Consider the following 27,896-nt stretch of genomic DNA (forward strand, 5'->3'; position numbering starts at 1 on the left):
CGCCATTCCAGATCATGCGGGTCCTGTAGGGGGTCGGCTTACTTATTTTCTATGGGATTGGGAATCAGTTACATCATATCTTTGGGTTCTCAATCTCGTAGAGAATGGGTATGCTCTTCCCTTTCAGGAGTTCCCTCCCAATTACCCTCCTTGCCAAGGTTTTTGCTCGGAGGACCACCTGTTATTCTTCGAGGAAGAAGTCCTGGCACTGTTCAGAAAAGGTGCAATAGAGGAGCAGGAGAGGGGTCAGGGGTGCTACTCCCGTTTTTTCCTGATCCCAAAGAAGGATGGCAGACTTCGTCCAATCCTGGACCTCAGGATTTTGAACCTCTATCTCAAACAGGAGAAGTTCAAGATGCTCACTCTTGCGCAGGTTCTTCAAGCGCTGATGGAAGAAGACTGGATGGTGTCGATCGACTTACAGGATGCTTATTTCCACATCCCCATCCTGAAGTCGCACAGGAAGTATCTCCGTTTTACGGTGGGGTGGCAACACTACCAGTTTGCGGTCCTTCCGTTTGGACTTACTACTGTGCCTCAAGTCTTTACCAAGGTGATGACTGTGGTGGCTGCACATTTCAGAAGGTCAGGGATTCCTGTATTCCCTTATCTGGACGATTTGCTGATCAAAGCAGAATCTCCAGAGATAGTGCTCCATCATCTGCAAGAGATAACTCAGTTGTTGCACAGGTTGGGTTTTTCGATAAATGTACCCAAATCTCACCTGGTGCCCTCCCATCGCAACCTGTTCATAGGTGCGGTACTGGACACAACTGTGTGTCGTGCATTCCCTCCTCCTCAAAGGATTCGCGACATACAGGAAATTATTCCTTTATTTCACAATGGAGCGGTTGTTCCAGTCCTGAAGGTCCTTCGTCTGCTCGGTCTGATGGCTTCCTGCATTCTGTTGGTCAACCATGCACGCTTGGCACTCCAGTGGTGCCTCCGCAGGTAGTGGTATCAACACAATGGAGATCTCAGGGACTCAGTGAGGATCTCCAAAGAAACTGCAGCAGATCTATCTTGGTGGAGCGTGGAAGGCAATCTGTCACAAGGAAAGCCCTTTCATCTGCCTTCATCGGTGGCCACAGTGATAACGGATGCATCCACTCTAGGGTAGGGTGCTCATCTGGGGGATCTGGAGGTCAAGGGTCTTTGGTCTCCAGAGGAAAGGTTGCTTCACATCAACCTTCTAGAGTTGCGGGCCATACGTTTAGCACTCAAGGCCTTCCTCCCTTCCCTTCGCGGTCAGTCAGTTCAGGTCCTGACGGACAACACGACCGCGATGTGGTATATCAACAAGCAGGGAGGAGTGGGGTTGCGGTGTCTCTGCCGAGAGGCTCTGCGTCTCTGGTTCTGGGTTCAGGACCATCAGATTTGTCTGATGGCAAATCATCTGGCCGTGGTTCTGAACGTACATGCGGACAGTCTCAGTCGGCAGTTCCCTGCCGACCACGAGTGGAGGCTCCATCCAGAGGTAGTTCGTTATGTCTTTCGGACATGGGGAACTCCTCAGGTGGACCTGTTTGCCACTCAAGAGAACGCTCACTGCCTGTCATTCTGCAGCCTCCGGTATCCGATGCAGGGAGCACTGGGGGACGCGTTTCAGTTGAGTTGGGGCTCACAACTCCTTTACACGTTTCCTCCCATACCCTTGATTCCTCGGGTTCTGAGGAAGATTCGCGAAGACCGGGCCCAAGTTATATTGATCGCCCCGGATTGGCCAAGAAGGGTGTGGTACACAGATCTTCTCCACCTCTCCTCGTGCCCTCCGCTCCGTCTCCCTCACACGGCAGATATCCTCCCCAGATGGAGGGGCAGGTTCTACACCGCCACCTCCAGACCTTACACCTTCATGCCTGGAGATTGAACGGGGCAACCTGAATTCCTTTTCTCTCCCACACAATGTGGTGGATGTCATCTTATCGGCCAGGCGTGACTTCCCCAAGTCCATCTATTCTTATAGGTGGTCTAAATTAGTTGCTTGGTGTGGGGAGAAGTCCATTGACCCTTTAAGGGCTCGTTTGTCCAATATACTTCAATTTGTACTTTCCTTGGCCCAGCAGGGTTTTGCGGTAGCAACTATCAAAGGTTATTTGTCGGCCTTATCGGCGTTCCTTTGTTTGCCGGACCAACCCTCTTTGTTTAAATCTTCTATTGTTTTACGATTTATTTAGGGCCTTACCAATAAATTTCCTCCTACACCTTTTATTGGGATTTTAATCTGGTTCTTACGTTACTGATGGGTTCGCCTTTCAAACCTTTACACAAGTGTCCCTTGAGACTTTTGTCTTTCAAGACTAATTTTCTGATTGCAATTACCTCGGCAAGGAGGGTAAGCTAGCTTCAAATTCTTAGCTCAAAGCCCCCGTTCTTGACCATTCATGCTGAACGAATGGTTCTTAGGACCAGGGCTGCTTTTCTGCCTAAGGTGGTAACTCCTTTCCATCTGGGGCAGTCCATTACCATTCCTACCTTCTATCCTCCCCTCACCCTTCCAAGAAGGAGGAGCGGTTTCAACGCTTGGACCCTAAGAGGGCGGTGACAGGACAAGGGAGTTCAAGTTGGATGACCAGCTGTTTGTTGGATTTGCTGGCTACAGAAAAGGAAGAGCTGTGCACAAGCGCTCACTTTCATGATGGATAATATTATGCATCAAGATCTGCTACTCTCTAGCGGGTAAGGACCCTCCTGAGGGTATTAAAGCTCACTCTACTAGAGCAAATTCTGCTACTTCTGCTTTATCTAGAGGTGTACCTGTTGAGGATATTTGTAGAGCCGCAACTTGGGCCTCCCTCCACACTTTTGCGAAGCATTACTGCTTGGATACCGAGGTGAGGAGGAACGGCCACTTTGCCCGCTCTGTCCTCCAAGATTTTCTGGTATAAGAGAGTGGACACCCTCCTCCAGGAGTGGGGACTGCTGTGGAACTCTATTCAACAGGTGAGGAATCCACTGGCAGATGTATCTATCAGAAGAACAAGTTACTTACCTTCAGTAACGCTTTTTCTGGTAGATACAGTATCTGCCTGTGGAATCCTCACTGACCCACCCGTCTCCCTGTTGTCCACCCTGCTATACCTGAGTTTATGTATATTTATATTTGTATTTATATTGGGTTTTTCATACCTTAGCTACGCACTATGTGTGTTTTTGAATTGTATGTACTGTGTACACTGTATATGTGTATATCTACTGTCATTGGTCCGTCCGGGTGCCTCGAAGGCACGGAAAAAAGGGCGGAACTGATGTCATCACGCCGACGTAGGCCTAATAAGGAGTCGGTGATGTCAGACGGAGTCGCGTGCGATGCCGTGCTCCTATGACGTCGTCCACGCGTGCTACAAAATAATTTTCCGAACTTTGCTGACGCAGGGGGATATTCACAAGGTGAGGAATCCACAGGCAGCTACTGTATCTACCAGAAAAAGCGTTACCGAAGGTAAGTAACTTGTTCTTTTAGCTCAGTCCTGGCAACATGGCAAAGAGCAGTCAGGCATCACTGGAGGAGGAACAGGTGTTAAGCATTTTACACTACCATTATGGTGCATAAGTAATTGACACAACTCAAAAGAAATCAGACACCAATTTATAAAAACAGAGCTTATTTGTACATATATTTAGACACCAAAATTAACTTTGTATCATACATATAACCAGAGTTATGACTTTTCAACGCATTAGAAAATAAAGCCATTAAATACTGGAGACATTAAACTTTACAGTCAGTGGGAAATTCTGCTAGTGACAAATGGTCACTTAGGGGTTGAGTTACTTTCTACCCTCGATGGGTCTAGGCCTTTGGGAGGCCAGTGCCAAGTTTCAACAGTCAAGAGTAGATCAGGGAGTCCGGGTGCAGTGGTAACTTCTGAGCTGTCAGTGGACTTTAAAAAGGGCTTTTAACATTGCAGTCAATGGAAAAAGCTGCTTAGTGACAAACAGTCACTTCAGCGTCAAGTTACTTTCTACCCTTGCAGGGTTGTGATCTTTGGGGTCCCTGGACCAAGGTTCAACAACCAGATCACTTTTATCTTGTAGAGTTAGCTTCCAGCTGTCAGCCAACTTGGAGCCGGTTGCGCCAAGGTTAATTTCACCATAAGAATGCCGCTGCCAGGAAGAAGAGGCAAGTACACAGGAGCGAGGTCATTGCTGACGTCAGTTGCTGTTTTGTTTTTTAGATGTCCTCTTAATGCAGAGTCAACTTAGGGGGTCAGTCACCGGCCAGGTGACCAACTAACCTTGGTTGCGGTAAAGGTATCCTAAAGTTCTCATCCAGAGGATACTCATCAATAATCATAATCTATGAATAATCCCCACCCCGTGCGGGATCCTGGAGTCCCGGAGTATATAGAAAATACATATATATATATATATATATATATATATATTATTTTTTTTTTTTGAACCTTAATTACTCAAAATCCACTGGAGCACATATCTTGAGACATAGCAAAGGCACATCGGGCTACCAGTCCCTACAATTTTGCCAAGTTTGGTGGAAATCCATTCAGCCGTTCGGGCTAAAAGTGAAATCGACCGCCCTATGGAAATTAACATGGGGAAAACGCGTTTTGGGACCCCCCTTTTATCTCGGCCCCCGCTTGACGAATCCCCCCCAAACTTTCAGGGAAGGACCGGAACGCCGCGAGGCCATTTTGAGGAAATTTTCAGGCAGATTCGTCAACCGGCGCCAAAGTTATTCCAAATAGAATTTTCAGATTTAACATTGAAAAAAATCCTAACTATAACTACCTACTGGCGACCGCCAGTAGGTAATATATATATATATATATATATATATATATACACAAACACTCAGTTCCCATGTCTACGAACTGCTCCACAATTAAGGACACTCCAGTCAAGATTTTCGTAGTCTCTACGCCAGGTTTATTTTCCCGCGTGCACATTATTCAGTCAGTTGACTGAATAAGTGTGCACGCTGGAAAATAAACCTGGCGTAGAGACTACGAAAATTTTGACTGGAGTGTCCTTAATTGTGGAGCAGTTCGTAGACATGAGAACTGTGTGTTTGTACATATAGTAACGCACTCCACCGTGCGGTAAGGAGGCACCCGAGGTGAAGAGGAGCGACAGTTGGTGGCAAAGTGTTTTGGATATATATATATATATATATATATATATATATATATATATATATATATATATATATATATATATATATATATATATATATATAGTCCAAAACGCTTTCCGCTCTGACCTCTGCCTTCTCGATGGTGGCGGGCTACCGGCGAGGTCGCAACCCTCTTTTATACAGCACCAACAATCCTTTCTTCAAAGAAATTGCGCCGAGCCCCAGTTTGTGTTTTTGCGTACTTTATTCAATACAGTATGTGGCAAACAACTCCCGACGCATTTCGAAACCCGAAGGTTCCTTAGTCATGGGTCCCGTGACCAAGGAACCTTCGTGTTTCGAAACGCTGCGGGAGTTGTTTGCCATATACTTTATTGAATAAAGTACGCTAAAACACAAACTGGGGCTCTGCGCAATTTTTTTGAAGAAAGGACTGTTGGTGCTGGAGATATATATATATATATATATACATCCATATGTGAAAACATATACATGCAGCCTAAAATGTTTCCAACATGGCAAAAATGCAGAAATTACATAGGTTTGCATTGTAAGACACATACCCTCCTAACCCATAAAGAAAAGAGGAAGCATTGCACAGTTGTCATACAACAATGCTTTATTGTCATACATAAAACTTGTAATTGCAGGCAGTTGCCTGTAGGCGGCTGCAGAGTGATAGGAAACAAAGAAAACTGACACTTTGCCATTAAGGCATTAGGGTTAGGGTACCGTACCTTTAAGACCTGCAGGAGACCCTCTGCTTCCATGATGCACCACAGGTGACAGTTAGGTCAGTTCTTTTTTCCGGCTCCTTCTGTGAGGATCCTGGAGTTCGAGCTCTTCACGTTTTGTGACTGAAAGGGATTTATTTGAGATTTTTCTCACAAAATTCAACATTTTCTGATTCCTGAAGGCATATTCTACAGTTTTTTTTGGTATTTCCAAAATTTTTCCGGTCAGAATGCCTGTTTTATTTAGGAAATGCCCTTCCTGTGGCAATAAAATAGCTCTGTCAGACCCACACTCGGTGTGTATTGTGTGTCTTCCAACTACACACAGCCCTGACCAGTGTCATCATTGGCAGAAGTTTTCCAGGCAGACTCTGTGCGACAGAGAACGCATTAAGCTTCATGCCCAGCTGGAGAAGGACAGAAGCCATCATGGAGGTGACCATGGAGACTTCAGAGCACCTTCTTCAAGTAAGCAACACCGAAAATGGCGACGTTCCACCTCCCCTGAGTCCAGGAAGAAGAAGGTGACTAGATGTTCGCCGTCGACGTCGAGATCGCCATCGAAGAGGCTGAGGCACTCTTCAGCGTCGATACTTCCCAAGTGGGTGTGGCCATCTCGCTCCATATCAAGTTTCAATAAAATCCATAAGTATGGTTGTTTTAAAATATATATATACTGTTAGACTTGTGTCCCGGCGTCGAGTCTTTAGCATGAATCGGGCTTCGGAGTCGGGGCGATCTGCAGCGGCGTCGACAGATGTCAGGCAGGAGCAGCGCTCACGAGGCGAAGCAGGATACGTCGTCGTCGTCGATGTCGATGTCGATGTTGCAAGAGTGAACAGCGCTCACGGCGTCGAGAGGGCTCGGTGGCGAGGCGTCGGTAGGGGCTTCGCTACTAGCGTCGATCGGGCCCAGCGGCCGGCGTCGAAGATGCGGGACACGGGAGCTGCACTCACGATGTCGAGCTGGATTCGGCGGCGTCCGTCGGCTTCGGGTTTGCTGGATTTCTTCAGAGGTGCTGGACTTTCAGGTTCCAGCAACAAGCACTTTCAGAAATGGTGAAGTCCTTTAGCCCTGTGACTTCAACAGGAGGCTGGCACTCTTCCAGCCCTTGGATATTTCCTTGGCAAAGCTTGAGAGTACACACTCAGTTCCTCTCTCCTGGTTCCTTGGCAGAAATAAAAAAGTGACTACAGGATTCCCCCCAGCAAACAGCACTCTGGCAGAAGGGGTAGGCAAGTCCTTGGATCAGCAGGCTTCTTATCCTTGGTTCAGGTTTCCTTGTCAGAATTGATCTAAATTCTTGGGTTTAGGGGTCCTTCTCTTATACCCCTTTTCTGCTTTGATCCCTTTGTCCATGCAGGGGAATTCCCCTCATCCCAGGTTTGTTTGTGGGTGTAGCCAGGCCGAGGCACCTGGCCTATTCACTGGGCAGGGCAGGGTCCTCAGCCGCCCAGCAGGAGGTGGAGCCAGTATTGTCACTGGCAGGAGCAAACCGAAGACGGCTGTTATGCCAGAAACCGGTCCCCGGGAGCTTGTTTCCTTCCCAGTGTAAGAATTGGCTTTTGTAGTTTGGTTTGCCCTGTTCCCATCATGCACTGGGACAGGAACAGACTAATTTGCATACAGCCAGGTTCTGAAACTGGGATGGTGCAGTGAGCTAAAAAACGGTGTTGGATCTAGCCCTGATCTCTTGACTGGGTGAGAGCTTTCTGCTTAATTCAGAGACTCTGTCCCTCACCACCCCTTGTTGTAAATATTCACTGGGCAGGGCAGGGTCCTCAGCCGCCCAGCAGGAGGTGGAGCCAGTATTGTCACTGGCAGGAGCAGAGCCATCAGTCGCCCGGCAGGAGGTGGAGCCAGCATTGTGTCAGGCAGGGCAGGCTATCAGGAGCTACTCTTCCCCTACTCTCAATGCAAATGCCTCACTCACCCCACACTGACTCATTCAGACCTCTGGAGCCACCCAGCTCCTGTCACACACACACCAAACCAGCAGAGACCGGAAATAGTCATACAAGAAAATAGCTACTTTCTAAAAGTGCTATTTTCAAACCCAGAGTCCAAAAACCATCCACCCAAACGGATGCATTATTAAACCCTAAGTTCAGGGATACCAAACTCGACATTGTACCATGCTCCCCGAGCCAGCTAGGATTATAGCGCTTAATAACCCTGGCAGCCCATTCTAACTTATGGAGAGCAGGTAGCCTTACAATAGTGAAAAACGAATATGGCTGTAATTCACTATTAGGACATGCCATACACATCAGGGCTTGTCCTACCTTATGCTTACATTGCACCCTGCCCTTGGACCTACCACAGGGGTGACTAACATGAAGTTAAGGGAAGGTTTGGGGACTGGCAAGTAGGTGTACTTGTGCAGTCCGCGTGACAGTACCAGACTGCGCGTAGGTCTAGCAATGGCAGACCTTTAGACACATTTTACCCAGATGCTTCTATGGGTGGCATAATACGTGCTGCAAGCCCACTAGCAGCATTTGTATTTACAAGCCCTGGCACTCCGAGTGCACTATACTAGGGACTGACAGTAAACCAAATAAGCCAAACATGGAATCCAATCAATATTAATTTAACGTAGGGAGCACTTGCACTGTGGCACTGATCAGCAGTGGCACAGTGCCCAAAGCAATATACCAGCAAAAACATCGTAAACAGAGGAGGCAAACAGAAAAAATGGAGGAGAGACTCAGGCCAATGATGTCAGGTCTAACCTGTGTCCCCTCCAGCTGAAATGTGGGGAGAACTACCCTTAACCTAGGGAGTCCTCATCACTAAGGCGGAAAAATCTGGACAGACCATCAGCATTGGCGTGATCTGTACCAGGGCGGTGTTCCACCGTGAAGTCCATCCCCTGTAGGGAAATGGACCACCTCAACAGCTTTGGGTTCTCACCCTTCATCTGCATCAACCATCTGAGGGGCCTGTGGTCTGTCTGAACCCTGGAAGTGAGTCCAAAACAGGTAGGGCCTTCGCTTCTTCAGCGCCCAGACCACAGCAAATGCTTCTCGCTCTATCGCACTCCACCTCTGTTCCCTGGGAAGTAACCTCCTACTGATGAAGGCTACAGGTAAGTCTCGGCCCTCTTCATTCACCTGAGCTAGAACAGCCCCCACGCCATGCTCTGAAGCGTCCGCCTGGACAACAAATTCTTTAGAAAAGTCGGGTGCCTGGAGTATGGGTGCTGTGCACATTGCAGTTTTCAGGGTGTCAAAGGCCGTCTGACAGGCGTCAGTCCAGATCACAAGTCTTGGCTGCTTCCTGGAAGTCAGCGAAGTCAAGGGGTGCACAATGTTGCCATAATCCTTGAAAAACCTCCTGTAGTAACCCGTGAGACCTAAGAATGCTCTCACCTGAGTTTGGGTTTTGGGTGGTGCCCAAGCCAGGATGGTATCAATCTTGGGTTGCAGGGGGGCCACCTTGCCGCTCCCTACTTGGTGCCCCAAGTACACCACTGAACCCTGCCTAATCTGGCACTTACTGGCTTTGATTGTGAGGCCTGCTCTGCGCAGGGCCAACAACACTTCCTGGAGGTGGCGCAAGTGTTCCTCCCAGCTGGTGCTGAACACTGCTATGTCGACCAGGTAGGCGGCGCTGAAATCCTCCAGTCCAGCCAATACCTGGTTGACCAACCTCTGGAAGGTGGCAGGGGCATTCTTCATCCCAAAGGGCATAACCCAGAACTGGTAGTGCCCATCTGGTGTGGAGAATGCTGACCTCTCTTTTGCCCCATCAGTCAAGGTGATCTGCCAGTACCGAGACGTTAGATCAAACGTACTAAGGTACCGGGCAGCCCCTAACCGATCTATGAGCTCATCAGCTCTGGGGATGGGGTGCGCGTCAGTCTTAGTGACTCAATTGAGTCCTCGGTAATCCACACAGAACCGAAGTTCTGGTGAAGCATCAGGCGCTGCAGCCTTTGGGACCAAGACCACTGGGCTGGCCCAAGGACTGCTAGAGGACTCAACTACCCCTAAGGCAAACATTTTGGAGACCTCCTCCTTGATGTATGCTCTGACCTTGTCAGTCACCCTGTAGGCCTTGTGCTTCACAGGAGTGCTGTCCCCGGTGTCTTCATCATGGGCACACCACTGAGTGACACCAGGAATCAAGGAGAACAGATCAGGGAATTGTCCCAACAGTTGGCGACAATCTTACTGCTGCTCAGGGGTCAGTGTGTCAGAGAGGACAACACCATCCACTGACCCATCTTGCTCTTTTGCATACAGGAGGTCAGGAAGAGGCTCACTCTCCTCCTCCATTCCAGCATCTGTAGCTAGGAGCATGCCCACTTCGGACCTTCCTAAGTGGGGCTTCAAACGGTTGACATGCAGGACCCTCAAGGGGTTCCTGGGAGACTTCAAGTCCACCAAGTAGGTGACATTGCTCTTTTTCTCCACAACCTCAAATGGTCCAGTGCACCTGTCCTTGAGCGCACAAGGTTCCACAGGGGACATGACCCAAACTTTCTGACCAGGTTGAAGCTCCACCAGAGTGGCATTCCGGTCGTGCCACCACTTCATCTCTTCCTGGCTGGCCTCCAGATTTGCCTGAGCAAGATCTCTGAAGCGCCTAGTCTGGTTCCTAAAGGCCAGCATGTAACTGTATATATCCTGGGGAGGTTTCCTGGGAGATTGCTCCCAGCCTTCTTTGACCAGACTCAAAGGTCCTCTTACAGGGTGTCCATACAAAAGCTCAAAGGGGCTGAACCCTAGAGACTTCTGTGGCACCTCACGGTAAGCAAACAGAAGGCATGGCAAGAGGACGTCCCATTTACGCCTCATTGGGGGCCATCACTGTTCTGAGAGGGATGGCTTCCAGGTACCGTGTGGCATGGTCCACCAAGACCAGGATGAACCTGTTGCCCAGGGCTGTCTTGGGGTCCAGGGGCCCAACAATGTCAATCCCCACCCCGTCAAAGGGGGTGCTGATGACGGGAAAAGGTTGGAGGGGAGCCTTCTGCTTCCTTCCGCTTTTCCCACTTGCCTGGCAAGTTTGACAGGTTTTGCAATGGATATCTGTATCCCTTCTCATATGAGGCCAATAGAAATGAGTGACAAGCCTGTCATAGGTCTTGTCCTGCCCCAGATGTCCAGCTAACGGAACGTCATGAGCCAAACCCAGTAGGAAGGTTCTGAAGCGCTGGGGTACCACCAGCACACGGGCTGACCCAGGCTCAGCAGCCTTAGGCTCGCTATACAGGAGATCGTTCTCCCAGTAGACCAAATGTGATCCTGACTGATCACCCGTTGTTTGGGCTGAGGCCTGCTGCCTCATACCCACAAGAGAAGGGCACACTTTCTGTTCTGCACAAAATTCTTCCCTGGAGGGACCACCATCCTGCTGCCAGTGGGTCAGCTCGGGCAGGTCTCCCAGTTCAGCAGCTTGTTCACCTGTAGGTTCCAGGGCATCCCCCTCGAGGTCTGCCTCCTCCTGGACCGTGGGAACTATGGGGGACGGTTTCCCGCGCCCCCTGCCTCTTCTCTTTACAGCTGGGTCCTGGGCCATACTTTCAGGCTCTGGGACCCCATCAACACCCTTACTTGCTGTCATCGATCGAGTGGTTGCACACACCCACTCTGGCACACCCAACATTTTCAAATGCGCCTTTCGCTCCACCTGAGCCCAAGGGGAGTCCTCCAAATCATTGCCCAGGAGACAATCAACAGGCATGGCGGGCTTTACAGCAACTTGAAGAGTACCTGAAACTCCCCCCAATTCAAAGGGAACCTGAGCTACCTCATACTCTCTCTGGGAGTTGTCAGCAGCTATAACAGGGTAGAATGCTTGAGGGACCACCTGCTCTCTGGACACCAAGTGACACTTGACAGCTGTCACACTCGCTCCGGTGTCTCTGAGAGCTTCCACCCTATGGCCATTAATGGTCACCCACTGCCGATATGTCTTAGTGTTACTAGGCAGCGGGGGTGGAGGGACCATTTCCATGTCTCCTAAAGAGACCAGGGACATCTCTGCGGGACCCCTCCCACCAGGAGCAACCATCTCCTTCCCTCCCAGGGCTACACTCGCCATCTGACGGGGGGTGCACGTGGTGGTGCATTAGAGTTCTTCATGGGACACTGGGGATCATAATAATGGTGTCCTACCTGCTTACAAACGTAGCAGGTCATTGGGCCCCTATGAACGGGTTTACCTGTCGGGCCCTCTGGCTTCTTCACTGGGGGAGGCTGGGAACCCTTCTCTTGGTTCCCTTGGGGATTACTTTGGGGCCCTTTCTGAAACTCCCTCTGTTTACCCTTGTCCCCCCCACTCTTCTGCTGGGGACCCTGCCCACCTTTGGCTGAGTCTCCCACTGGACCCTCGTGGACCCTGGTACTGACCCAGCGGTCCGCCTCCTCAGCAAGTTTTCTAGGGCTAGATATCTTGCTATCAATAAGGTGCTGGCACAGCTCTAGAAAACAGTTATTAGACAAGTGCTCCCAAGCAAACAAATCATAAAGAGCATTGTAACTTTCCACTTTGCTGCCCTTTACCCAACCATCCATGGCTCTGCAAAAAAATGACACATATTCAACCCACGTAGTACCAGGCAACTTCTTACATTCTCTAAAGGTTTGTCTGTACTTTTCTGGGGTTAGGCCATACCTTAACATTAAAGCATCTTTCATATGAGTATAAGACATCCTATCCTCAACAGGCATGTCCAACAGGGTATCTCTCCCCTCATTCACAAAGCGACCCCACAACCCCGCTTCCCAATCCTTCTCAGGGACCTGGTGGGCCAACAATGCTAACTCATACGCTTTAAACCATTGGCCAATATCTTCACTCCTATGAAAATCTTTGATAACATCTTTGGGAAAATAAAACCTACTTTCTGCAGGCACAGATGGGATGCTGCCACCAGAGGGATTCAATTCTAAACTATTTGCTTTGAGCTCCATCTCCCTCACCATTTTCTCATGTTCAAAAGCTAACTTTTCTCTTTTAAACTCCAACCTTTTGATCTCCATATCAGCTTCTCTCCTGCTTCTTGCATTCTCTAACTCCAACTGCCCTTCTATCTTAAGTTTTGCCATTTCTAGGTTGTATGCTCGCTCCTTCGCCCTTTCTTCTCTTTCTTCAGGAGACAGACCTTTAGAGGACAAACTGCTACCGGGAGAGGACTCGGGCCCATTCACTGGCACCTCCTCATCCCCTTCCCCTGGTGGTACCACCACCGGATCAGAGGGATATCTGGCCTCTAACCAGGCCTCCAATGCTTTGAAAAATTCCTCCTTCCTTGAGAGGCCTGTGATAGGAACTTTAAACTGCTTGCAAAAGGATTTCAGCTGACTTGACTTGTAGTCCTTTATCTTTGCTCTATCAAATCCCTCCACAACAACAAGGGCAGTGACTCCGGCATCACTCATGGTCAAAACTGGCAGTGTGCAAACAAGCTTTAGGAAAGCGGAGAACAAAAATAGAATATCCTACCAAAAAACGGACCGTGGCTGCGCTATGGTCTGCTTTCACTATGTAGCGTACACTAATCACTGCACATGGGTCATAAATGCAAAGTTCAAATCCTCACCGGTGACCCACCAATGTTAGACTTGGCTGTCTCTAGTTGGCAGAGGTATACACTTCTGACAAATAGGGACTCACCTCCTCTAGTCAGGGCAAGGGGATCACACACTTAGATAACCCCTGCTCACCCCCTTGGTAGCTTGGCAAAGCAGACAGGCTTATCTCAGAGGCAGTGCGTTAAGCATTTATGACCATATACAGTAATAAAGTGAAAACACTACAAATGGACACGACACAGTAGTATTATAAAAATAAGGATGTTTATATAAGGCTTAGCCAATGTACAAAGAAAGAATTCCCTTGAACAGAGCTAGATAAACAGAGCACGAAGGTCAAAAAAACAATAAAAAGATTCACTAATGTAAAAAGAATTCTTAACAATTTATTGAAAATACAAATGTTAAAAAAGTGGACATACAAGAACCACTATGGCAACATTTTTAAAAATACAATAAAACTGTTTGACATTCAATGTTGACCAGCAAGATTGAAATATAAAGACAGAACACAGTGAGACATGAAACTTGTACAGTACTAAATGTATATTCCAACTCTGTTTCCAAAACCTATGTTGTGCACACCACAGAATAGCATATCAACAAAGGTGTATGAGTCATGAATTATACTGCGATGGTGCGTCAACGCGTTTCGGTGGGTTTCCACGTTTTTGTCCACCTTTGTCAAGACAACATTTGGTGTCTGTCGTTGTGAGTAGTTCAATATGATCTCCCTTGAGATTCTCTTTTGAATGTGGTCCGATTTTTGTTATTAATCACACGGGAGCGTGTTTGAATAAAGATTTGGGCTTTATATATTCCCCTCTTTGGTTAAAAAAGTCATATGCAATTGACTCCTGATATTGGAACTTGAAGGCGTTAACTTTAGCTGTTGTCTAGTATTTAGGCCTTGTGATACGTTTTCTTTTATTTATTAAAAGACCAGAGGCGCTTCAGTCGTGTCCTTGCGTCGTGAATTAATGTTTCACACTGTGGCGCAGAGGGTTTCGGAACCAGAGAAGCAGGCAGTCCCTGACGGAACAGCAGTGATATACACCCATGCGCCACAGGGACATGACGAAAGCGCCTCTGGTACCTTTTTTTAAAAACCTCCTAGAACCAGGGAAGTAAGCAGTCCCTCTGCGCCACAGTGTGATCACATGTAGCTATAGGAATGGGACAACAAAGAGAACAGTGAATGAAGGAGACATGGCGTTTGCGAGAGGCGATTGACTGTTGGGAACATAAGATTCAAACTGTGAAAGCAATTGAAGAACAGAGTGTGTGTGTTCAAACCGCACCCCGCTGCTGAACTGGTCGGATATCACGAGCAATTAACAGCTCATCCAGAAAAAAAGCCCCCTGAAAGTCAAAGTCCCACAGCATGATTTAAACAAGGTCTAAGAGTACTTCACGATTCTCGCCCTCCGCAGGTAGTTGGCGGATGTCCCCTGCGCTTCTAAATACATTGACAAACACCAGAATATTAAAAAAGACGAGACATGACAAACCATTCATTCAGATCAGAATAATAAAGCCCTGAAGAGAGTTTGGTGATTAAATACCTGGACTCGAAACGCGTCGGCACAAGCCTCGTAGTACAACAAGGCGCATTGATTCGTATTCATTTCAAACCGACAAGCTGGTCTTTTTTCTGTCTAAAAACTTCATTGTTCAAAATGTATTAATGTTATAAATGTGGTATATGTATTGTTGAATTGAATTTATCAACTTGCATACGTGTTTTTGACAATTATTATTTCATCACTGAAAATTGTTTGTATTTTATAGATATAAAATATTTTGTTATTTTATTAACTATGGGATTGTGATATGTGAGTAGAAGTTGAAAAGCCAATGGTAACCTTTTTCACGTACAAATATATGTTCAAAAAATGAAAATAATGAATAACATGTGAGCGAGATCACTTACTAAGAGAATACTGGGAGAAAATATTTGTATGCATTCATCACGTATTTAAGATAAAACCTATACAGGAATTTGTATATGTCATTCTAGGGGGGCTGGAACCACGACTGGCAAATGAGCAAGATCGCCAGCTTTTGGATTTAATGTTATCATTGGCTTGTAAGGTTGTTTTATGCAAGTGGAAATGTGCTAAGGAGGTAAATTTCAAGATCTGGCAGGAATGGCTGTCTTTCCTAAGAGGTGCTACTAATCAGGCGTTACAGTCTTCTACGTGGTGTCCATCCAATAGGAAGTTATGGAAATCATTAGACATATCTTCCCTCCATTTTGAGCCACCTTGAAGCAGCACGGCCTTGTTCTTGTTATAGTAACACACGTTGAGTGTTTGACATGTTAATCTATATCTATGAGACAAGCAAGAGTGGTTTTTCTCTTTATTTTTTATCATTTGTAGTTTCTGTACTTGTCTGACAATATCTGTATCAAATCACTTATGACGGAAGATTTACTGTAATGTCTTTTACTTTTGTTTTCTTACTTCAATAAAAACGATTTGAAATAAAAAAAAAATAAAAAAAATGAAAATAATGAATGGAATGCAAGCCCACTAGCAGCATTTGTATTTACAAGCCCTGGCACTCCGGGTGCACTATACTAGGGACTGACAGTAAACCAAATAAGCCAAACATGGAATCCAATCAATATTAATTTAACGTAGGGAGCACTTGCACTGTGGCACTGATCAGCAGTGGCACAGTGCCCAAAGCAATATACCAGCAAAAACATCGTAAACAGAGGAGGCAAACAGAAAAAATGGAGGAGAGACTCAGGCCAATGATAACAGGTCTAACATATACTTACGTGAAAACATATACATGCAGCCTAAAATGTTTCCAACATGGCAAAAATTCTGAAATTACATAGGTTTGCATTGTAAGACTCATACACTCGTAACCCATAAGGAAAAGAGGAAGCACTGAACAGTTGTCATACAGCAATGCTTTATTGCCATACGGAAAACTTGTAATTGCAGGCAGTTGCCTGTAGGCTGCACTATAGAGACATATAAGTTTGTGCTTACATGTCTACATTTTCAATATACTACACCTTGCATCCTAGGCACAGGAGGCCTTCTCTAGGGGTGACTGACATAAACTAAAAGCAGTGCTGGGATTTTGTCACACATGGTGAGGACAAAGTTGAAATTGAAGACTGAATCCTGTTCCTGCAGACTGCAATTGCAGGCCTGCTGCCATTAGTATGCTGGGGTCACTCAGAGTGGCACAACTAGTGCTGCAAAACCACAGTACCCCTTTACCAGCCATGCCCTGGGCACCACTGATGCCACTGACTAGGGACTTATAAAGGAGGTAAGTTGTTGTCAATTGGGTATGCCAATTGCACATGTAACTTTATGGGAAAGAACACTGGCACTGGAGCCTGGTTAGCAGGCTTTAGTGCACTATCAGAGTCGAAAACCAACATCTAGCAGTTCAAATGTGGGCAAAAAGTGGGGGAACATCAGCAAAAAGTCCAGTTTCCTACAATAGTCCTCATATAGAGGAAGTTACCAATCCTACAAATACCAACAATACCTAGCCCCACAGCAGTCATGTCTGCAACAGCAGTATGGGAACTCCCCACCAACTATCTACCACACACCACATCGTAGGTCGGGAGCTCACTCAAGAGGTCAAGATAACGCATGATGACACTGGCTCTCATCAGGGACTAGCCACAACCCTATTTCACCTATAAAATGTCTTCCAGTAGTGGGAGTACTCTGGCTTGCCCAGAAGGAATGGAAAAGTGACACAACTGACCAGTGATTCCTGGATCTGGTGAGATTTTACCATATGGTAGAATGTATGCAGAAGCACGCTACCACTACGCCAAGGAGTATGATGCACAAACAACCTCTGTTTGTTGGAAGCCAAATTTCTCTCTATGATATAAAACGATGCCATAGAAGATGTGCCCACATCTCAACTGAATAGAAGCTTGCAGTGACTCATCTTCCTTTTCAAGAAGAATTCAGGTGAGTGGGGACAAATTTGTGATCTACAGAAATTAAACAAATACATCAGAAACAACCAATTTACATATTCTTCCTCCAGGGGATCATTCAGCGTCTGATAGAAGGAGAATATCTTAGAGCATTAGACTTGTAAGAGACTTATTTTCATGTCCCTATCTACTTCAACATTTAAGGTATCTGCCTGTCAAAGGGCTTGTTGCCGTTATGAATTCAAGGTCATCCCATTCTTTCTAAAATAAGTCCCATGAATATTTACATAGTGTATGGCCCTAGTGCTCCCCAATGAATTCCTTCCTTGGAAAATTGGCTGCTAAATTGAAATTCATCCCAATCTACCAAATACTCAAATAGTCCTGCCTCAAGCTGTTGGGCAAGTTGGACTTCTCCTTCAACATGGAAAAGTCCTCTCTCATTAACTGCAGAAAGGAACCGTTTCTGTGAACAATCCTGAACACCACTTCAGGAAAAGCTTTTCCATCAGAAGAACAATTTAAAAGATACAAAATCTTTAAAGACAAATACAAATATTTAATTATTGCACCTATTCAAATCCTTGCTAAGAATTATGTCATCCTGTATCCCTTCGATCCCTTTCTGTCTACTATACAGAAAGAACTTGGCAGCCAATAGATGCAGATAACTGATTCTTTTGGCAACAAGGTGAAAGTCACTTCATGAATAAAAAATAAATTGCCTTGGTGGATTCAAAGAGAGAACACAGAGATACGTTTAGCTTTCCCTGAAGAAACTGCTAATTTCGTGTTGACAGCAGACGCCTTCATGGAGGATGAGGTGCACATCTGCTAGACCTAGCCACTAATGGCAAGTAATCTGTAGAGGAGGCAGGTCTTCATATAAATGTCCTGGAGGAGTTAAGAGCAGGGAAGCTAGGCCCTGAATACTTCCTAGCTAGAAAAAAAGACTCCTCACAAATTCTTATTTATGGAGGATACATCCTTGATGTTTACATCAACAAGAAAGGCGGTACAAGGCCATTATTTCTCTCAGCAGAAGCACAAGAGTAGTAGAACTTGAATATTCTACCTCAAGTAGATCTTTCAGCTGTACACTTACTGGTGGAAGACAATGAATTTAGGACTCACCCAGTAGATCCTAAAGGGAATGCCATGAATGGAAATTGAACCAAAAGCTAAAGCAACCTGAACCTAGATCTCTTTGCAACCAATGGGAACCAATAATGCCTGTCTACATCAGTGGGCAGGCACTATCTGGGTGGAATGTGTTTTCAATAGCATTGATCTAGGTCATTTGCTCCGATTTTCCTGTTTTTCCCCTTGTTACAAAGGTACTAAGCAAGAAGAAAAGAGAACCTTGTTAGACAACTATGATTTTTCCATTGTGGCCCACACAAGTTTGGAAACAGAGTTGCTTCTGCTATCAGAAGTTCGGCACATCATACTCCCTCAAGTATTAACTCTTCTATGTTTGTTTCAGGCTAGAGCTGTTTCCACCAGCAAGAAGTATGAAACAAAATAGTAACATTTCTGTGCATGATGCAAAACCCATGGTCTTCATTTTTTCTCCGCTTTCCCCAACAAACTGTCACAACTTCTCCATTTGTCATAAGCAGGCCTGAAGCACTCTTCTATTAACTTGCATCTTGCAGCCACCTCCTGCTTTAGACGAACAGTGGACCAACCTTCCTTGTGTACTAATAGAGTCATTAAAGAGTTGACTATTCCTATCTTTTCCTACCATTTAGATGCCCACCCATGTTATGGCAAATAATTACGTTTTATAACAGTTGATGAGAAGTCTACTCAAACCTATCCACAGAGCGGAATCGAAGTACCTTTCTTGGAAGATTTCTTTTTTTCTATCAATTACATCCCCAAGAAGAGACAGCAACATTGAGACTTTTACAGTACAGTAAAAGTTTCTACAGTTGAAGAAGGAGTTACTTTTAGGTCAAATCCTCATTTCATTCCTAAAGCAGCCATACTTAAAAAATACTTTAGAAATGTGCTGAAAAAAGCAAAAGGTTAAAGTGACGTTAATTAGGTGTTAAAACAAGATTAGAAACATTTGTCTAAAAGACAAAAAAACACTGAAGTTCACCAGTAACTGTGTACTGAGTTAGTTATAACTTGCGGCCTGCCTTGCATTGCTTATGGCCTTAGATACTACATCACTCATGACATGTGAATGACATCATTGATGACATCTTCCTGAAGCTTGGAAAAAATTGATGAACTCTCCAAAACCAAATTGTTACAGCATTTGAGCACAGAACATTAAATAATTGACACCTAGAGGTTCACTTTATCGTGAGCTTGTTCCATGATGTAGTGTTCATTCATAGAAACCAATCACAATGCATCCACCATTTCTGATTTTGTTACGAATCTTTACTCTAGTGTTTAAAATATTTGAATAAAGTTACAGTGGTTCCATGAATTGTTCTGAGATAAAGTGTTAAAGCCTAGTGTAATTTCATTTTTCTATTTCTTGCAGAGTCATATAAGTATCATGGTTGGGAAATGTCGGCAGCTGATCTTGATGAAGAAGAAGAAGACCTACAAGCTGAATTAGAGGCCGAAGAGAATGCTGAAGAAGAAGAAGAAAATGAGGAGGAAGGGGAGGAGGAAGAAGAAGTCAGTGTGCTGGCTAATGCAGCTTTTTTATCTGTCCTTTAAGTTACCATATCTTGCAAACGTAATGGCCTAGTGATATATATTGGGCATAAAAATTGAACTGATGTGCAATACCTACAAATGGTGTTTATTATCAAAGAGATTATATATCAGTGGGTTAAGCTTGCTGTAGTACAATGAAAATTAATTAAACTGAGTGCTTCAGCAAAGGTAGAGTAATATATGTGTACTTAATTGACAGTGGTATAATTATTCATCTTCAGTCTATTGCCCTTTATCAGATCTTAGCAGCTCATCTTTTTAAAAAAACTTTTTTTTTATTTTCAAATAACTTTTTATTGTTATTTTCAGATGAAACGTTACCGACAGCATACATGCAGTACATACCATGGAAAGCATTGAATAATCACAGTTGCTTATCAACATACACTTGTTTTACCCCCCTTGTGCAAATATGGCATAACATGTTACCAACATATTGGTACTCAACTCATTATGCTATTACATTATCTGAATATGGAAAATCAGTACATCTAGTATTTTGCTGTGGTTTAGCAGGCCTCCTCTTGACATGAGATGTATATATGAGTTCGTATATATTCAAAGATGAGAGCAGTTTCGGCCGACAGGCCCCCTCCCATTTCTTCTCATGATGTCCCCCCTCTCCCTTTGCATCTTTAGCACAGCATATTCAGTAAGTTTGTTTTCAGTGGTTCGTAGATATCTCTGGGCCTGGACGTGGGCGGTAATAGCTCCGCATGTATAACTGATTGTTCTTGCAAGAATATGATATCCTTGATCGACTCTTGAAATTTAGGTGCTCTTCCTCTTCCTCATCTGTAGGCTACCTTGCGTTTGGCTATTAGTAACCCCAATGCTATGTATTTCCTGCATGCTGCCTCTACCTCGCCTGTGTATCCCAATAATGATGTAACTGGTAACGTGTACAGGGGGGATTCTATCATTCGTTCCATTGCATCGAATACCTGGTGCCAGTACCTATTAATTCCTGGACATCCCTATTCTAGGTGCAGAAAATCTGCGGTTTCTTTACCGCATTGGTCGCAACTAACATTTTCGCACAGCTTAAATTTATACATCTTGGCCGGGGTGTAATATAGCTGATGCAGAAATGTATAGTGAATCATGCGGAGCCTGCTGTTAGCTGTAATGCTTCCTTTCTGCTCACAGTAGAATTCCCACTGTTTATACGTTATTGTTACCCCCAGTTCAGTCTCCCAATATGTACGTGTACTCATCTGTTGTAGCTTATGTGATGCCTGCACACTGCGATATATATGAGAAGTTACATGTTGTGGCGGGTCAGGTTGCAACATCGCATGCAATGGAGGCATGACTTGCGGCTCATACGGAAACATTGGGGAAGCCGCCTTTCTACTTCGACGAAGCCTAACATACAAGAATAGTTCCATTGTGGTGGGCGTGTTCCTTCAGAAAAATTGGTCCCTCGTTGGGAATTGGCCATTTTCATACAGGTCCCCCCCCCCCCATTGCAGAACTTTTATTTTCTTCAGCATGTGCCTACATGCTAGTTCATATGTGTCTTTTAGGTCTTTGTGATATGTTAGGGGCAGCTGGAGCGAATAAAGCATAGGTACATCCAGCTTCAGAGCCAGCTTTTGCCACGCCAGCACAGTGCATGCTACTGGGGTGGGGTTGTATACACAAAGGGAAACAGCCATTACAACGCATGCGTTACAAAGCATGCCATCACCCCGCATGCCATTGCAATGGGAAAGGCGTGTAGCAGAGGGTAGAAGGTGTTGGATTCAACTCCAACTCCTTCCCTACTGTTGCACACACTGGAGGTGGAATCCTAAATTAAACTATTCCAACTTCCACCGCACCCCGACCGCAAGTTGGGGTAAAGATTTGCATTGCAGATTTGCATTGCAAAGGCAAGCAGGGTAATGTCATGCGTTGTAAAGTCATACAACCATACATAAAACAACATCAGGTGATTGTGAGATTTAAATACATCTTTACCTAAGCATGAGGTACATTTTACTCAATAATCATGACCTCAAATTTGTTTTGGTAATGATTGAAAACAAACGTTTTTTTAAACTTTCATATTTGGTGCGATAAAAGAAGGATAATCGACATTCAACTCGATGGATATACAGTGAAAAATATTTGAAAAAATTTGTGAAATATGGAAAGATAAATCAACTAGTGGAGCGCAGAGTTTGTGGTAATTTGCAAAGCTTCTAATACCTGCGAGTCTCTGTATTTGTAATTGTTTAGATGTGGATTCTGGAGCCCAGTGTGATTTATTTCTGTAACAAACAAAACTGACCTATTTTAGTCTTTGCTTTTGCCTGCGTGCTTCAAAAACACAATACACATGCAAGAAGCCTTGTGAAAAATGCTCGCAATCGGGATTAGCTGTTCCAGCTCTTGTTTTTGTGTGGTGGGGTCAGCATCTCTGCCTTTGGGATGTGTTGCAATGGCCCCCTCCAACCGTATCGGCTCCATGTATCCCAACTACACTGCAAGGTGTGGCATATATGGTGGGGATGAAACCAATATTTATTTATTTATTTATTTATTTATTTATGTATAATGAGCATGGCTGCCTCAGCGACGAGCCGTCCCAGTGCAACCAGAATCCCAAAGAAAAAGACAGAGAAACCCGGAAGCAGCTAATCCTCAAACAATAGGGAACAGCCAGGTTTTTACAGACTTGCGAAATGGCAAACGATGAGGGATGTCACAAATGTGTGCTGGGAGGGAGTTCCACAATTTGGCCGCCAAGAGGCTGAACGAACGGCCCCCGCCCTCGCTCTCCAGACTCGGGGGACATAAACAAGCCCATGACTGGCAGATCTCAAAGCACGCCTGGGCATATAGTGCATCAATAGATCAGAAAGCCCTGTAGGTGCTTGGTGCATCAAGATTTTATGAGAGATGCATATCACCTTAAACTGAATGCGTTCTTCAATGGGCAGCCAGTGTAGCCTGGGAAGCACATGTGCCACCGACTGAGATCTTAGTAGAGCCACTAACATACGTGCAGCCGCATTCAGGACCCTCTGCAGGCGTTTAATACAGGCTTTGTTGGCGCCCAGATATAAAGAATTGCCATAATTAAGCCTAGCAAGAATGAAGGCCTGCACAATGGTTTGGCGCACACTGGGTGGAAAAAAATACAAGCAAGGGCCTCAATCCTCTCAAGAGCCCAAAGCAGGTAGCGGCGACAACTCGTGTCTGTTTCTCGAAAGTCAGTCCAGTATCCAACCAAACACTCAAGTTCTTTACAGCCTCCTTGGGTGATGGGTCGGGTCTAAGATGGTCAGGCCACCATTGTTCATACCAGAGCTCCTGGTCCTTGTTAAACAATAGGATCTCAGACTTGCTGGCATTTAATTGAATTCAGTTAGCCTTCATCCAGTTTGAGATGACCGACAGATCTTCCTTAAACTTCTCCAGATTTGTGCGACAGTTTTTGGAGAAGGCGATCACCAGCTGGGTGTCGTCTGCATATGACACCAAGGACAACCCCCTGCCTCTAGCCTCCTCCGCCAAGGGACTCTGTAGTAATCTGCTTCTTATGTAATGCATCTCCCTTGCCCTGGTTCTCTGCCTGATGCTCTAGCTATCTGATGTCATTTGGAATGTTATGGATGTTTGTACTTGAAGGGGGAGCAGTTGGAGAAGATGGGCTGAGCAGCCAGGAGGATGCTCCTGGTGGGGCTTACATTGGAACTTACTAAGCTGTAACTTCATGAATAAACAACTTACTACAAGAGCTGTTTACGAGACATCATTGATTTCTACATACTCACATAAAGGTTGCATAACAATGGGCTCAGAATAGAGCCCTGAGGCACCCCATGGCGCAGCGCATGGTCCTGAGAATGGAAAGGTGGGACTGAGACTTGGAAGGATCGTCCTACCAAGACGGAACGTACCCAGTCCAAAGCACCGCCCCTGATTCCAGCCGCCCAAGGCGGTCAAGGAGGATCGCATGGGACACCGTATGAAAAGCAGCGCTTAGGTCCAGTCGGACCAAGCTGGCAGAATCTCCCATATCCAGCCTGCTCCGGATGGACTCCGTTACAACCAGGAGGGCTGACTCAGTGCTATGACGAGGGTGAAACCCATGTTGGGAAGAGTCAAAGATATTGCGCTCGCCGAGGTGTTTAGACAGGATGGAGTTCACATGCGCCTCCACCAACTTACCCATAAAAGGCAGCTGGGATATGGGGCGATAATTACCAGGGTCCTCCGGATCTAACGAATGCTTTTTTAACAGTGGGATGACTTTTGCGTGCTTCCACGCTCTAGGGACGAGGGCCAGTTTCAAACATAAATTTGCCAATTCTAGAACCACAGGAGCAATTAGTGGCTGGAGCTGACGAAAATGGGTTGCTGACAGCGGATCAGATGGAGACCCCGACTTAATTTTCGGGCAAAGGGCCTCAAATTCCTCGGTTGACAGCAGAGGGAAGACTGACAAACAGTTGTCCTCCATGATGTCCGTCCCTACAGGCACAGCGTGCTCAGCCGGGGTAGTCCCTTTGGAGAGGTCCTGATAGATCAACTCCACTTTATTCACAAAGTGGAGTGCTAAGGCCTCACATTGATGGTTCGAGGCTACGGGGGAGGCACTAATCTCGCCAGCACCCTTCATATTTTTAAGCAAAGAGAAAATAGTCTTGGCGGGATTGGAGCTGGACAAGATTTTATTGGCTACAAACTCAACCCACGTTTTGCGGATGAGCTTATGGTATTCCTTGACCGCCGCTCTACATACTACTTTGGCAGAAGCCTTGTAGGAGCGGCCCCAAGCGCGCTCAAGTTGCTTGCACCCCTTCTTTGCCTGAGTTAGTAGGTCAGTAAACCATGGGTTTGAAGGTCCACGTCCCTTCCCACCCCGCTTGGCTGGGATACAGCTGTCAAGACCAGCCACCAATTCAGTCAAGATTGAGCGACTGCACTCCTTCCCTTTAACAATTACTCTTGTGTTCCAGCTCATACGATGAGGTGCGTGCAAACAAGAGCTGTGTCAAACCTCATCACGGCTAAGTTAGAAACAAATCTGATAGGGCACATCTCTCCTGCACCCGACTGTCGCACTGCAATTGGGGAAATCATTCCATCGTAAAACTCTTCCTCCATAGTCACATCATTGTTGCCTGATTATCAATATTAATCCAAAATTTTAACTCGTGCATCTTCCTTGATTACATCACTGCGGACACAGCATGTTTGTACTTTGAATTATTTATTTATCATTTTCAAATACCAAACGTTGCCATTCTAGGCTTTTACGAAGGCATGTGAGGACAAACATGTTTCAACAGTGTTTTGAATGACATCAACGTGCTCCCAATGCATTTCGAATTATAAAAATTCTTCGTCAGGGGTTTAACTGAAAATAAAATAAAGAAACAATTAAGCTAGCTGCTCGACCATTATTCATAACACGAACTGATAACTTTGACTCTATCCTCAACCATACTAAACTAAAACCATCAAATGTTTGCACTACCCATAACTCTCCCTCCGTGCTCAAACCGTTCCCTCTCCCGAAGTGTCAATCGGCATTTTGCTCAATATGTACAGCACATCTCAACTCCCTCCCAGCTATACGATTCCCACTGAGCTACGAGCCACCCTTCTCACAAATTTACCTTCTCTGCGCCGCAACCGGCAGCCTAACCTCACTTCACTTCCTCATGGCAAAAATTCTTGATGTTTTACACTCACGCTCGTGCCGTTTTTAAAGAGGAAAGTCTCACACCTGTGAGAAATCTAGCTACAAACCTCCACCCCTCCTCGTCGTTTGAACGTAAACCATGTCGATAGACTTCATCTCCCATAATACCCTACATCATGATCGGAGAAAGTATGCTCACACCAAATTAAAACCATCCCTTTAAATCATCCAGTAACATAAAAGACATATTTCAGAAGTTAAAAAAAACATCAAAGTTCCACACTTAACCAGTACAAACCCGATGACACACTCCATTAAAGCATGCACTCGAGTCCAATACGCAGCCACCTCCCGGCATTCCGAAATGATATGGAGGAAAGTAGCACTCAAACGACACCCGCGCTTGCATAAACCATCCGAGGAGAAGCCCATGGCAACCAAATGAGGACCAGTAACATACACCCGATGAAGAATTTTAAGTTGGACCAGACGGAGACGGGAGGCAATGGCGACCTCTTTCGGGGAAGACAGTGCTGACTGCCAGTCTTCGTCATCCAGCTCCAACCCATCTCCAGTCCAGTCCAGGCCTCCCTGAGATGCACGAGGACATCTGCCCGATTGTTGATTAACTTCTTATATATTATTGAAATCGGGCAGATGGCCGTCGAGTATACGGTCCTCAAGTGGGGAGGACTCGGTAACATTAGTGTCGGCAGCGAAGACCGACGTCAAGGCATGGCGGACCTGTGCGTACCTAAAAAACGCTCTGTCACTCAACTCATACTCATTCTGAAGTACCTCAAAGGTCTTAACCACGCCTTTCACCCAAAGGTCACCCACTCTGCTTATACCGATCATATCCCACTTCTCAAAACCTTTCGTTTTCCAGAGGCATCCCAGTCTTTCCGACGCATACAAAGGGGTCGCTCGTGTCAATCGATCGATCCATCCCATGGCCGCATTTGCATCCTTTCACACACGCACAGCAATCTTGGTGGGTCCCGTTAGATTCCTCCCCGCTGCCCGAGAGTAAAGCGCCCTGTTGTAGTTACCGCCCGGCAACTGATGCTTGTCCATCTTGAAAGCGGATTTGGGCTGGGTGCATACATTGCGTGATTGATTGCGGACAACTGGGAGGCCCAATAGTACCGCCTGATATCCGGGAGCGCCATGCCCCCGTCATACCAGGGGAGAGTTAGCTTAGCAAGAGCAATTTGTGCGCGACCGTCCCAAACGAGCCGCCTCTGTAAGCCTTCAAACTCTCGAAAGTAGCTTGCCGGAATGACATCGAACGAATTCTGGAGTGCGTATAAAAACCGAGGCAGGGACATCATTTTAAAGAGAGCGGCGCGGAAGAGCGGCGACAACGGCAATCTACGCCACCGAACCACGTCTAGTTTCAACCTTCGGAGAGGAGGAAGGAGATTGTGCTCATAGCGGGCAGCTGGATCTAGCGATATAAAAATCCCCAAATATTTGAAGCCGGATTGAGAGATCTGAATGGGAAATCTACTTGGTAATGGAGGAAGGCCGCCCGAGATGACATATACACAAGATTTAGACCAATTTATGACCAAGCCAGAATTCTTGCAGAGCGAGGTGAGAAAGTCAAACAAGACGTTTAGGGATTTACGAGGGGAGGTAAGATACAAAAGAATATCGTCTGCATACAACGAGACTCGGTCCTCAAAATTGGGGGCCCACTGAATGCCCTTTATCGACGGCTCCCATCGGAGCCAGGCTGCAAGAGGCTCTAAAGCAAGAGCAACGAGCAGGGCGGACAGCGGGCACCCCTGTCTAGTACCCCTCCCAAGAGTGAAGGACTTGGACACTCGACGGTTGGCCACCACCTGAGCCAGCGGTTCCCTATATAAAAGTTTCACCCACCCGACAAATTCCGAACCAAAACCAAATTTCGCGAGGGCGGCCCAGAGATAAGGCCATTCTATCGTATCAAAGGCCATTGTGGCATCCAAGGAAGCCAAGATGGCCGTCTCCGGAAGAGACCCCGCCCTCGCGAGAACACCATGTAGGCGCCGCAAGTTGAGAGCGGTGTTCCGATGTGGAATAAAACCAGATTGATCCGGATGGATCAGGTCACAAATCACTGTAAGCAGACGATTGGCGAGAACCTTGGCAAGAACCTTAGGCTCCGTGTTCAACAGGGAGATGGGCCTGTACGATGCGCAGCGATCCCGAGGCTTGCCCTCCTTGGGAATTACCACGATCATTGCCAAACGCTGGTCAC

General features: G+C 46.1%; 1 protein-coding gene across 3 annotated transcripts in view; it reads left to right on the top strand.

Moving 5' to 3' along the window:
• AK9 (adenylate kinase 9) overlaps positions 1 to 27,896 on the top strand; it is a 1,394,796-nt gene that overhangs the window by 851,638 nt on the left and 515,262 nt on the right. For all 3 annotated transcript variants that reach the window (XM_086926806.1, XM_086926808.1, XM_086926807.1), the window contains exon 27: positions 19,823 to 19,962. In XM_086926806.1, coding sequence (XP_086782932.1) covers positions 19,823 to 19,962 — 140 coding nt within the window. The remainder of the gene's footprint in view (positions 1 to 19,822; positions 19,963 to 27,896) is intronic.

This window comes from Lissotriton vulgaris, chromosome 6, assembly GCF_964263255.1.
Source record: "Lissotriton vulgaris chromosome 6, aLisVul1.2, whole genome shotgun sequence".
Classification (NCBI taxonomy): domain Eukaryota; kingdom Metazoa; phylum Chordata; class Amphibia; order Caudata; family Salamandridae; genus Lissotriton; species Lissotriton vulgaris.